We start from the raw sequence: 13,002 nt of genomic DNA on the forward strand, positions 1-13,002 counted from the left end.
GGGCCATTTTCTGGTAGAAGAAGCAAGCAACCCTATATATCGGTGTGGCCCTCAAGGATAGTGCATAATTTATATTCATGATGATGACTCTCATCAAGCAGAGGTGGTAATCTCATTGATTACATCCTGCTTAAGAAAGTGATATGGATAATACATATGTTCAAAATATTATTCAAAATGATTATATAGAATTATGGTACTTAAGAGAGAAGCTTTAGCCATCAAGGGAAAGAAAATCATTGTTGGTAACACCTTAATCACAAAAGTGGATAAAAGAAGAATTACTCATTTTTTTATTTTATTGAGACATCTTTATGGTGGTTTCAAACAATTCTGCTATATTTTCCCCTGCCTCTGGACTTCACTTGCCTTCACCAAACTTTTAGTGATATATAAACACATATTAAAGTGTGCTGAAAGAAACCCTGCAGTGAATCTTTTGATAGTTTGAATAAACTCACCCTATTTGTTAGACTTATGAAGTAGAAAAACTATTATCTGTTCTGTGCGGGGTACCGCTGGGGTACATCTCTGATCATCTTTTGTACTGGGTTCTGGAATAAATTAATAGTATCCATTCATGGTATGTTCAAAAGTTTTCCATTCTTCAAATGGTGGTAAGATCCCTGAAAATTTTTCAGGCAGTATTCTAAAAAGTGTTTGCAAATCAGACTTCTAATTTCCTTTAATTTGCTGTCTACTTTAAATACTTTTAGAGCTCTAAAACAGTACAAATTTAAGAAACGAGGTGATTATTCAAAATATCTGAAAACTCAATGTAGGGTTTCCTTTAGTGAACTTAAATACCAAATGAAATTGTTTAACATAATTAAAAAATCAGGTGTTAAAAACTCAAGTACCTATTTTGTAATGAGTGAGTTGGCCTGGTTACACTGATGGTGATTATGGTAAGGAAGTCAAATTCAGTTTTTCTTTTAAAAGTGTTTTGTTTGATGTGAACCAAACAAAACACTTGTGCCCTTTGGCATCCTTAGGGGAAAGGTTCTTGCTTCAGAGAGAAAAGGGTCACATGGAGCTTTTCAAGTGAATGATAGGGAGATTTTCCCCTCATGGGTAAGAATTCCCTCCACCAACAGAGCTGTGAGGCTCCTTTTTCTGAAAGGAAGCATTTGCCCTGGGTCTCTGAAAGTTTTTAAATAGTGTGCTTTCCTCAGTTTTTTATACAATACAGTTTTATATATGCCTCCCTTCAACTAGGCTCTCTTTTCCAGGCCTTTTTGTCCCCTTTGGTCCTGCAGAACTTATATTTGAGGGATCCATACAAGGGACATCCACCTCACTTTCATAGGCCTTTCCTTTCTTACAACTAATCTCAAATAAGAAATGTATATGATAGAATGGTTTCATTATGACTGATAGCACCTTCTGGTAGAAATTTGTGGCTTAGTTGCATAGCAGATAATTGAAAGAATGTGTAGTCAAGACTTACATTCTGTTACTTTCCAGCTTTTGTATTTTAGTCTAGGCTTTTAACACTGTGTTTCAGATTCTATAATTGTGAAATACCTTGCATGTTCCAGAGGACTATATGAGGTCCAAATATGAAATATATTAAAGTACTCTAAAATGTAATATTTTCGGTGAAGAATTTTCGGGGAAGATTTGAGATTGGGGAGGGGGCAGGCAGAAAAATAACTGCTGCTTCAGAAAAGATAGACTATAATCCATTTATATTTTCTTTTTTGCTTCTAAAGGTCATTTCTTCATTTGATATGATTATGTACTTTAGTGCTTTGTGCCTGCAAATTTCAAGACACCTTCATCTAAATATCTTCAAGATTTCATGTCATCAAGCACCTGAACAGGTTCACAAGCATATTGACTAATAGCCCAAGGAAAAAAGGAGAAGCAGTTAGGGGAACCTAGGAGTGAAGGAAATCCCCTTTTGCAGGAGGCTAGTATACTATCAAATAAGGTTATATTTGAATATAAAACATTAAGTCCTATAGATTCCATTATGTCTATTTCAGTTGTGAAGTCCTCATTGTGTATCAACATTTTTGACCACAGATATTACCAGAGTAATATAATCTATAAGTTAGAAATAAAACCAATTTTATTTTGAAATTTCCATTTTCTGGGGACAAGAAAGTGAACTACTGTAGTTTAAATAGCAGTCTCTTTGTCTCAGAAATTCTTACAGACACTCAGGATTTTCATTGCCAAATGATTACATAAAAATTCAGGACTTTTTTTTAAAGAATTTTAGCTATGTTGAGGATGCTTACTTTGATTGCTAAAAATTGACGAGTTCATAGTGCTGCATAAGTGCATGGATTGTAATACTCTGTCGAATGATGTATTATTTTTTATTAGACATTTTCAAAAGAGGCATGTTAATTGCTATCGTATAAAATGAAATACTTCCTTTAGTATACCAACTGGAATCTAAAAGGGCTACTGGAATTTTCTATAATTTGTATTAAGTAAAAGCAGTTTGTCTTACTAGTTCAGGAAAACAAATGAATCTTTACAGTGAGGGTAACTTGTTTCTAGATATTCTGAGTTAAAATTCCATTGTCACAAAAATGTGGACATTAAACATCCCCTTTTATGAAAAATAAAATAGTACTTAAAGCACTGTTGACATATGAAAATTAGTAATTTATGAAAACACGGCAAAAATATCTTCCCTTTAGAATGTCATCTGAAGTTACTACAACTACACATTTCATTTGAGGTAAAAAGGGGATAAAATAAGTATCAGTTATTCAAAGACTAAGTACATTACGTACTGATTCTTATCTTTCTACTCTCACTTAAAAGTATTTATAGTGTTCATTATGAATACGAGAATTATCACAAAGCTCTTTGGTGATCCAAATCCTCAGATTCCCCTCTTCCCCTACTTTTAATTTTATCTCACAGTTCTAGACCATAAGCCATATGATGAAATTAAAAAATGGAGTAATGAACATGTACTATATGTTAAGCAAGAAAAAGACAATGAAAAAAGTAAAAGTTGATATTCCTTAAAAGGAAAAAATATATACTTATGTGAATTAAGGACACAGAAAACACTCCAGGGTACTTATTTTGTCTCTCTATCAATTGGTAAACTCAAATAAGGACCTTCTTAGACATTTGAATAGTACCCAAGATTTATATTTCAACATATACTTTGGCTTAAAAGGGAACTCCTACAAAATGCAAAAATTTAGGAAGTAAATTGTCCCCCTAATGTCAGGTATTTGTTAATAGTGGACTAAATTCTTCCTATATAAATTATCATAGTTAGAAAAGAGAATCACTATGGATTTGTTTTCGAAAACCTTAAAACTAAGATAAAAGTGAGTTATGGGGAGGAGGGGAGTTGTCGAATTTAAAATGTGGAAAAACAGGAGAAAATCACTCCTCATAGTGGGCATATTTTGGAGGGAAGGGGACATATTTTTTTGTTTTGAATGATTCAATGAAAGGAATTTGAGCAAAAAATAGTAAGTTTAACTGATTTATTTAAAACAGATGCTGAAACAATTTGTCTCTATTAAATCAAGCATTTCATATATTATTTTGTGTTTAAAATGCACATTTTAAAAGACAAGGTATAAGAACTGTTCAAGTTTGGAAATGAATGTAAATCAAGCTTCCATACATTTACTGAATATTGAAACTGAAAAAAAAATTAGGTAATTAGGTATGTTAATGATATACTTCTAATCAGTACCATAAGCATGTGCCAATGCTTATGGTACCGAATTTTGGACCAAGCCCAATTAAATGGCATTTTGATGTCTTTGTGGAAATGACATTCACAAGTCCATATTTTAAAATGGATTTATTATATTTTGTTCAATTATCTTAATGGTTTTTAGCAGTTTTATTCCACAACACAAATTTAAGTTGCTTTTAATAAATTTTATAAGTCAGTAGATTTTCTTTTGAAATCTTATCAGAATTGGCTGTGTAACTTAATGACTACATACAAAAAGATGTACATATAAAAATATATTTTATATTTTTTTCTTAAAGAACAACAATGTAACCTCCTATACTTGTGCTTTCTACTTTTTGGGACTGATACAGATGCACTAAAGCCAAAATGTGAAGTTAAATAATCTTTATTGCTAAGTTAATTAACAAGTGTTAGAAAAATTCACTATTACTATTAAAAGGCAGAAAACTTGGTACATACAATTTAGGAATTGCTGCTACTCACGAAACTGTTTAAATTTTATTTGGAGGTTAACAGAAAGAGGAGGCTTGTGCTTAAGTTAATGATTAACATGGTGTAATATTGTAACCTAGAATTTTTAAACCATTCTAAAGACTTATATTCCTCTTAGCTAATGTTATAATTGTATCATATTACTTAGGTTCAAGTTCTTCCTTCAAAGAGTCATCAGAATAACATGGATTGAAGAGACTTTCGAACATTTGCCATCTCCTGCTGCTGCTGTTCATGAAAGAAGATACTTAACATTAGATAAGTGTAATACATATTTCAACAAATAAAATATTTCAGTGCTTATATTAATCCTTATTTTTCCAGTTTTAGTATAACTTACAGTGTCCATCATAATTTGTTTTTGCAACATAGCCATTTCTTTTTTAAGTTCATTTTGTGCACCAGTAAGTAGAGTATCATGATTCTTCTCCAAGTCCTCCATACTCTAAAACACAAAAGGCTAGTTCAGTTACAAACCACCACTTTTCATCTCAGGTTCTAAACTTGTACAATTAATTTTCAAAAGTAGGAACTTTAAAAAATTCAAATAGTGTACATTATTTATTGTGAATAAAAATATTCTAAGTAATACATCAAAATCTGAATACCCACTAAAGGATTAAAAAGTGTCAGACATGAATCAAAGAGTAGTATAGGAGGTACAACAGTAGTGTGCTTTGCTTGAAACAATGGATTAATGAACTGTTAAGGTTCCAATATCAAACATATTCAAAAAAAGACTGGAAGTTTACCTAGAATGATTTATGAACTTTCTATTTTCAGTTGAACTGAGAACTATCACTAGTGCTAATATTATGTACGAATCTTATGCATAATATGTACATTTTTTGGTAAAATTCCCAATTTACCATTTTCTATTTTGAATAATTTCCACAAAAACATTAGAATCTGAAAGCAGAATACACTTAGTACTTAAATCAAAAACAATTCAAAATGAAAATTAGTTAAGAATTTTAAATGCATAAGCAAAATGTTTTTCCTTTAACTTGGGAAAAATTTATCTTCTACTTCCAACATAAATTCTTTTCTAAGAATATACTGTTACCAAATACAACAGACCTTTATGAACTGCTCATATAACTGTTTAATTGTTTTCAGTCTCTGGCTCTGAACAACTCTAGATTGTTGAAAAACCTTTTGTTGCTGTCGAAACAAATTCTACAAATGTAAAAGAAAAAATTATGTGATAACAATTTGAGTAAAATTTAGCAAAAAAATAAGCCTAAAGAGAATAGTTTTAAAATCAATACTCCAAAAATTTTTTTACTATTATAACAAAATTTAGATAATCTGTGTTCACCATAAATATACAATATAATAATCCTACACCGACTAGGAAATCTTTTTTTTTCTTCCCAATTCTCACCCAAGGATAGTTTTTCCATTGCTTTTCAGAGAGAGTGGAAGGCAGAGAGAGAGAAAAACATCAATGTAAGAGAGACAAATTGATTGGTTGCCTCCAGCACACGCCCCTCCCGCGTACTGGGGATTGAGCCCTTGGCCAGAAGCAAATCCGGGACCCTTCAGTCCATGGGCCAACGCTCTAACTACGGAGCAAAATCAACTAGGGCTAGGAAATCTTAACAATACTCAAAATGTCTTAATTGTTCGTGCTTTCAATATCAACACAGATGGTCCTTTCAGTAATGTGGTCTTTCAGTTCCTTGGCCTATTCTCTACCAGTGATTTTGCCCTCCACCCCACGTTAGCCATTCTCTTGCATACTCACACCCTAGATTTTGTCATTACCAGTAACTCTACCTCTGTGGAGTATGAATAACAGCATACTACTCTGAACTCTTTTAAATAAACTTACCATATATGAAATTTAATCCTCGAAGCAACTCTATGAGGTAGGTATTCTTGTTACCCTCTTTCATAAATGAGGAAACTGGGGAAAAGAAAAATAATTTCTCCATAGTTCACAGCTAGCATTTGGTCAAACCAGAATGTGATTGTAAACAGTATGTTTCTAGAATCCAGGCTCTAACCATTACTCATAGTGTTTCTCCATATATCCCACTATTCAACCACTTCCTCTTTACTGTTCTAGCTCACTCTCTTTAGTATTACAGATTTAGTATTACAATAATCTATCAAAACCTAGAATCTGTTCACCCTACCTACTTTTCACTGTCCCCTACTCCCATGTTCTCTTTCCCAGTGTAAATTCTATGGTCAATCATAATAATTACTCCTTTGCATCTATACCCTGCTCCCTTCTCACTCTGTCACACTTATTTGGCTAAACCCCAACCCTGGAAAACACAACTCTAGCTACTCTGCCTACATTCCTGCAGATGGTCATAGTTGGAGAAAACCCCACAGTTATACTAACAGGTCTCACTTTAAACCATGATAACTAGCCTAAATTGGACCCTTAGTGCAGCTTGGCAGTTAGGTATCCTTAGTCTTTTCACTGGCCCACTCTCAGGAAAATATTTTAAACCTTCTCATCTGACCTCAAAAGGCAGCATATTTTCCACCCTCTGATGACCTTAATTATTTCACTAAAGAAATAGAAGCAATCCAAAGAGAACTTTCAGTCTCCCATCACCGTCTCTACCCACCCACCTTCATTTCTTAGTGCTCATATACTCTACCTTCTCTCCTGTTTTTAAGGATGAACTATTCCTACTAAGGCTAACTTCTTCACATGTACTACCCATTCTCAAGAATTTACCAACTGTCTGCCCTCTTCCCATTGTTTTTTATTTTTTGCGGAAGATTATTTCTATCAGCACACAAACATGTTGCTCTTTCATCATTCTTTTAAAAAAACACCACGCCCTGGCTAGTGTAACTCAGTGGTTAGAGTGTTGGCCTGTGTACCAAAGGATCGAGGGTTCAATTCCCAGTCAAGGGCATGTACCTCAGTTGCAGGTTCGATCCCCAGCAGTGGTCCGGGCTCATGTGGGGGGGCAACCAATCTATGTGTCTCTCTCACATCAGTGTTCCTCTCTCTTTCTTCCCTTCCCTCTCTCCTTTCCTCTCTCTCTAAAAATCAGTGGAAAAAACATCCTCTGGAGAGGATTAACAAAACAATAAAACCCCACAACACTATTCTTTTTCTACTCAGGCTACCACCCCATTTTTCCCCAGTTTTATAGTCATTCCAGTTGGGTTTTTGCGCCATTATTCCATCAAAATCACTGTTCAAGACTGATCAAAACCATTCTGATCCACACCAATGACCTTCACATTGCCAAATCTACCTTATTTGGCCTATAAGCAGCACATGAAATGGTTAATCCTGTTCTCTCCTTAAAAGGCTTTCTTCACTTTGTTTAGTGGTTTTCTTTCTATTAGGCCACTCATTCTCATTGTCTTAAACTCTAAACATCGAAGTCTACAGGCCCAGTTCTTAGACTTCTCTTTTACATTTACAATCACGCCCTTGTTGATTTCATCCAACCTCATGGCTTAAATGCTATCTTTATGTTGAGAATTCCCAACTTTGTATGTTCAACCCATATCTCTTTCCGGAACTTGACTCATACCAATGGCTTACCCTTGGTATGTTTCATATGCATCTTAAATTTAGCATTTCCAAAACTGAGCTGATCAATCCTTAAAATTATTTGATATGAATAACACCTTAGCTCTTAGATAAGAAATGTGTAATAATTTTATAAACAATGAAAGGATGAAATAAAAGGATAATGTAGTTATATATGTGGAGCTGATTTCAATCTCTCATAGAAATAGGCAGGTAACACAAGAGTAAACCATGTTTTGACCATAATGACTGGTTCAGTAATGGGCAAATGATCCAAATTGATCAGTGATGTTCCTCCAGAGGACTTTTCTGCCAGAGTTACTAGGGAAGACTCTCTTAGTCCTCTGGGGTTACTAAACTTGTCCTTAAGTCTGAGATTGCAAGACGCTATCTTGCTTACCACATTGAGAGAGCCTACTAAGCACTAGAGACAGAGCCAAGATGATGCTACGTGAGCCATCCTTGTCCACCCCATCCATCTATGCCAGAAGCTAAACTACCCCTGGACATTTTTTTATATAAACAAATAATCCTTTTTTACTTTGACAAATGTTTGTTACTTGGAACTGGAAGAATCCCAACCAATACAGGAAGCAAAGACCATTAGCTTTTATGAGTATGATATATGCCTATACTTTTCTGGTTTACCATTCAGCAAGACCAAAACACATAGCCAGCAATGGATAATGGAACCTGACCAAATTCTGTAAGTCTCCTACAAGGCTAGGCTCTCCATTCCTATTTGACACTTGGTTAAGTAGATTAGTTATAAAGCTAAACAGGATACTAACAGCTAGTTTTTCTTCTTGTTCCTCAGCTTTCTGCACATCTATCTCCCACTGCTGAAACAAAGTCAGAAACTGCTGAGAATATTCCTGGTTAAGCTTCTGCCTGTAAAACATAATAATGAATATTGTCATATTTCCTACCAGTATGAAAAAAACATTCAAAACAAAATTGACTTTACGTAATTTATACTATAATAAAATAAGGAAATAAAAGCACCTAACATTTCAGATATGAAACCAGTAAGTAAAATTATGATTCCAGAAGTATTTATTCTCCTAACCCCAACAGAAAAGTCCTCTCACATGCTTTAGCTCTTGAAGACTAAGGAAATCTTATTGTATACATAAAACTTCCAGAAAACCCCATTTTACTGCCAAGAAGTTTATTTTTTATTTTCTCCTACTGAATATGGGTTCTGATATGATAGATTCAATTAAGTTATTATATTTTATCATATAAGATTTCCAAATGACATATTTCACTTAATTTTTGCCCATTTTGGTACAATGATTTTATACAAAAAAGTTAACTTCAGCTTAAATATACAAATTATTTACAATATAAGATTGGTCTTTTTCTACACTGTTAAACAGTTGACCATCACAAAATTAGTGGTTTATATGACATTTACTTTTTATTTAGCTAGTATATTTCTATAACATAGAAATTACCTTTAGAGCAAAGAAACCTCAACTTTTATTTAAAAAGGATTGATAAAGGTAATCTTTATTGATTTCTAGGAAATGTATTTCAAGTCTATGAGAGTGAAGCTATAGGACTAAAGAACGTAGAGAAAAATCAAGCCAAATATATTTTTTACTGGAGACTCCAATAAATATAGCATTTTTAAATAATTTACATTAATGAATACTATGAAATGATAAAAATATTGTGTCAGTGAAAGAACCAACAGCCATACCTTTGATCTTGTTGGGTTTTCCAAATATGTTCAATTTTCTGGTTACTGGTTTTGAGAGAAGCCTTGGTATACATTGCTAGTCTTTTTCTCTTTGCAAGAAGAGCGTTGTTAATGTCAGCTATATGGAAAATACATATTCATTAAAATGTAATATTGAAGAATATTACATATTGTGTTCCCACACATTGAAATAAATAAATATGGGTAAAGTTGGTTCAACAGTTTCAGAAAGACATTTAAAATTAAATTTTAAAATAGGCATAATATCCAAAAGCAAGGTTATTTGCTTTTTTCTGAGAAACTTTTAGTTATTAGTATCCCAGTTCTGCTTTTCCTAGCTAGAGATTTTTTAACTTTATAGATGATTAAAAAGAACTAATAAAAGGAAAAAATGGGTCTCAACGACAGGCTTTAATTTCCTCATGAAAAAACACAAAGGCAAAATTTTTCTAAATTTATTTTTACTCACCCCAACTGAAACAACACATTTAGATGAATTATTGTTAGAACTCATTATATGAAACACAAAAAACTATTTTTTAATCCAAAAAGGATAAAAATAGTTAAAGAATAAGAAAATTACTATTTTTTTAATCTTCACCCAAGGACACACTTAAAGAGAGGAAGAGAGAGGAGGGAGGGAGGGAGGGAGAGAGGGGGTTGGAGGGGAGAGGGGGGAGAGAGAGAGAGAGAGAGAAACATAATGTGTGAAACATCGATTGGTTGCCTTTCACATGCTCCCCAACCTGCATGTGATCAAACCTGCAATCCAGGTATGTGCCCTGACCAGGAATCAAACCAGCAACCTATGGGTGCACAGGATGATGCTTAACCAATTTAGCCACTCTGGCCAGCAAGAAAATTATTTTTTTAAAAAATATAGTCAGTGATCATTTTAAGCATATAATTTACTAAGTCAGACAAAAACCAAGCATAGAAATATAACTTAAGTAAATATCTAGATAAATTCATTCAAGAACCTTTTGAATACTTTCATGAGCTCTTTATAGCACATTTTTATCCATAAGTACTGTATTTCAAAAAAATTTTTAATATGTTTTTATTGATTTTAGAGAGAGGGAAAGTGAAACATTGATGTGAGAGAGAAACATGGATTGGTTGCCTCCCATAAACACCCCAACCAGGGACAGAACCTGCAACCTGGGCATGTGCCCTGACTGGGAATTAAGCTGGCAACCTTTTGGTGTGCAGGACAATGCTCAATCAACTGAGCCACACCAACCAGGGCTCAAAAAAATACTTTAAGTAATGCTTTTCTAAAAACATGCATATGGATTTACCATCAATAGTTATTTTTCAGTTATCATGATGGAGCTGATTATATAAACATTTTATATGTTCAATATCCAACAATACATATAATCACAAATCAAGCATTTTGCCACCACCAAACAGAGCAGAGCTTTAAAAAAAGACTTAATGCCCGGCCGGGCGTGGCTCAGCAGTTGAGCATTGACCTAGGATCTGGGCGACTGGGGTTCGATTCCCGGTCATGACCCCCAGCAGGGGGCATGCACGAGGCAGTTGATCAATGACTCTCTCATCATTGATGTTTCTCCCTCTCCTTTCCTCTGCAATTAATAAAGACATATTTAAAAAAAAAATAAAATAAAAATAAAGACTTAATTCTATGATGAATAAATCATATAAAGACAAATATTGACTTTTTGAATACTATGTCCCCTAACACAGTTAATATAATTGATATTTGACATACTATTTGAAGTTTATGAACTTTTTATCTGATTATACATCTCTCACTAGCTAGCAAAGCTGTTTTTAATTCTCAACTACATAGTTTACTAATATAAAAATAACAATAAAAAGTTATTTCAAAGGCTTCCGTTTACACTAACCCTGCTGAAGAAAAGAACTAAACAATGTTATAGAAAATAACTAAATTGAGAAAATGGAAAACTGACATACATACAGGTGTGTGTGCATGTGTGTAGTCTGTGGAAGTCTGCAAAAGTCCAAAGAGGGGTAGAGAATTTTCCCATCCACTTTGTCCTAAAATTCCAATCCATTAAATTCACACATGCATAAAATAAAAGCACCATTCCAGTACTCATCATTGTTAGTACCATTTGCACTCTTCTCATCAACAACTGGAAAAGGTTAAGTAAGGAAAACTATGAAGCTGAATCAAACAAGAACAAGGCAGTAAATGACAGTTTTGAGTACACTGATTATTATACACGTTATTTGGTTTTAAATAATTTTCTTTAAATACAAGTATCTCCTAAAACGTACCTCCAAATTTTTCCAGCATATTTTGTACTTCACCCCTGTGAAGAAATTACATTTAAAAATTTTTCATTAAGGATCCATAAAATATCATGCTTGTTTTGGAAGAAATATCAGCCCCCCCCCTCCAGTATTTTACATATAATACTCATTGGACAACCAAAGTAGACTTAAAGTACTTATCTAACAGGCAAAACTTATGTTGAGCACATTACCCCACATCTTCAACTACTGCAGAAGTCCTTTTCTTCCCAAGCTTATCAATTGCTGGAATCTTTGCTGCATTGACAATAAAAAAAAATATTTTTGAAATTAAGTATGCTATTTGGGTAATTTTTAATGAAGTAATATCTTAATCTTGAAGTCTTTTAGGCTTTTTGCAACATGAATTTTTAAAGCAGATATATAAACGTAATACTTTCTCTGCAGGTCAGGTGAAATTAAGTCAAGATCCAGGACTTTTTTTTTTTTTTTGTAAATATATCTTTATTGATTTCAGGGAGAGGAAAGGAGAGGGAGAGACAGAAACATCAACAATGAGGGAGTCACTGATCTGCTGCCTCATGCACCACGCCCCACCCCCAACCCCCACACACACCCCAGGGATCCAGCTGGAAACCTGGGCATGTGCCCAGGAATAGAACTTTGATCTCCTGGATCCTAGGTCTATGCTCAACCTCTTAGCCACGCTGGCTGGGCCTTTTTTTTTTTTTTTAATTGTCATCTGAGGGTATGTTTTAATTGATTTGAGAGAGAGAGAGAAAGAAATACCGATGAGAGAGAAACACCAATCAGTTGCCTCCCCTACTCCCCAAGACTGGGGAACTGAACCCTCAACCTGTGGATATACCCAGACGGGGAATCAAACTGACCACCTTCTGGTGTACGGGAAGAAGCTCCAACCAACCCAGCCGCACCCGCCAGGACTCCAGGACCATTTTCAAGAAACAATTGTGCAAGTTTTCCTGTGTTAATGTCATAGTAAGCCATGTACTATTTATCAGACATTATGGGAATAATGACTGCAAAGGCTAGATATGCTATATAAGCTCCTCTAACTCCAAATGAGAAACATGAAGTACATTAAAATGCTTGACAAAGTATTACTATCATTTAAAATGCAGTAGGTTCAAAATAAATGAACCGTAGGACATGGTCACTGCACAGTGTTAGATATACTGTACCATCGGTGGCATCCTCCTCTGAACCACTCAGATCTTTCTTATCTTCTTTCTCAAAGTCATAGGCTCTGACAGCCTGATCCTCCATGGACGTCTTCCTATCCTCCAGCGATGTCTTCCTACCCTCCATTGACAT

General features: G+C 34.2%; 2 protein-coding genes across 4 annotated transcripts in view; one reads left to right on the forward strand and one right to left on the reverse strand.

Moving 5' to 3' along the window:
• The window catches only part of CHPT1 (choline phosphotransferase 1), a 21,655-nt gene extending 17,157 nt beyond the window's left edge, over positions 1-4,498 (forward strand). Inside the window, exons 8-9 of one of the 3 annotated variants that reach the window (XR_013998122.1) lie at positions 1,716-2,701; positions 4,338-4,498. Coding sequence is in view for 1 of the 3 variants with exons in the window: in XM_081127639.1 (XP_080983765.1) it covers positions 1,716-1,826; positions 4,338-4,382 (156 nt within the window). In the remaining 2 variants the exon portion in view is untranslated. The remainder of the gene's footprint in view (positions 1-1,715; positions 2,702-4,337) is intronic. The other 2 variants (XR_013998123.1, XM_081127639.1) reach the window with 2 other exon arrangements.
• SYCP3 (synaptonemal complex protein 3) lies at positions 4,422-13,002 on the reverse strand (the record flags this gene model as incomplete). The annotated part of the gene is made up of 7 exons (XM_081127830.1): positions 4,422-4,634; positions 5,270-5,368; positions 8,501-8,600; positions 9,418-9,535; positions 11,692-11,726; positions 11,901-11,964; positions 12,870-13,002. The coding sequence occupies 7 exons, from the start codon at positions 13,000-13,002 to the stop codon at positions 4,422-4,424; spliced, it is 762 nt and encodes a 253-aa protein (XP_080983956.1).

This window comes from Miniopterus schreibersii, assembly GCF_964146895.1.
Source record: "Miniopterus schreibersii genome assembly, chromosome: 2".
Classification (NCBI taxonomy): Eukaryota; Metazoa; Chordata; class Mammalia; order Chiroptera; family Miniopteridae; genus Miniopterus; species Miniopterus schreibersii.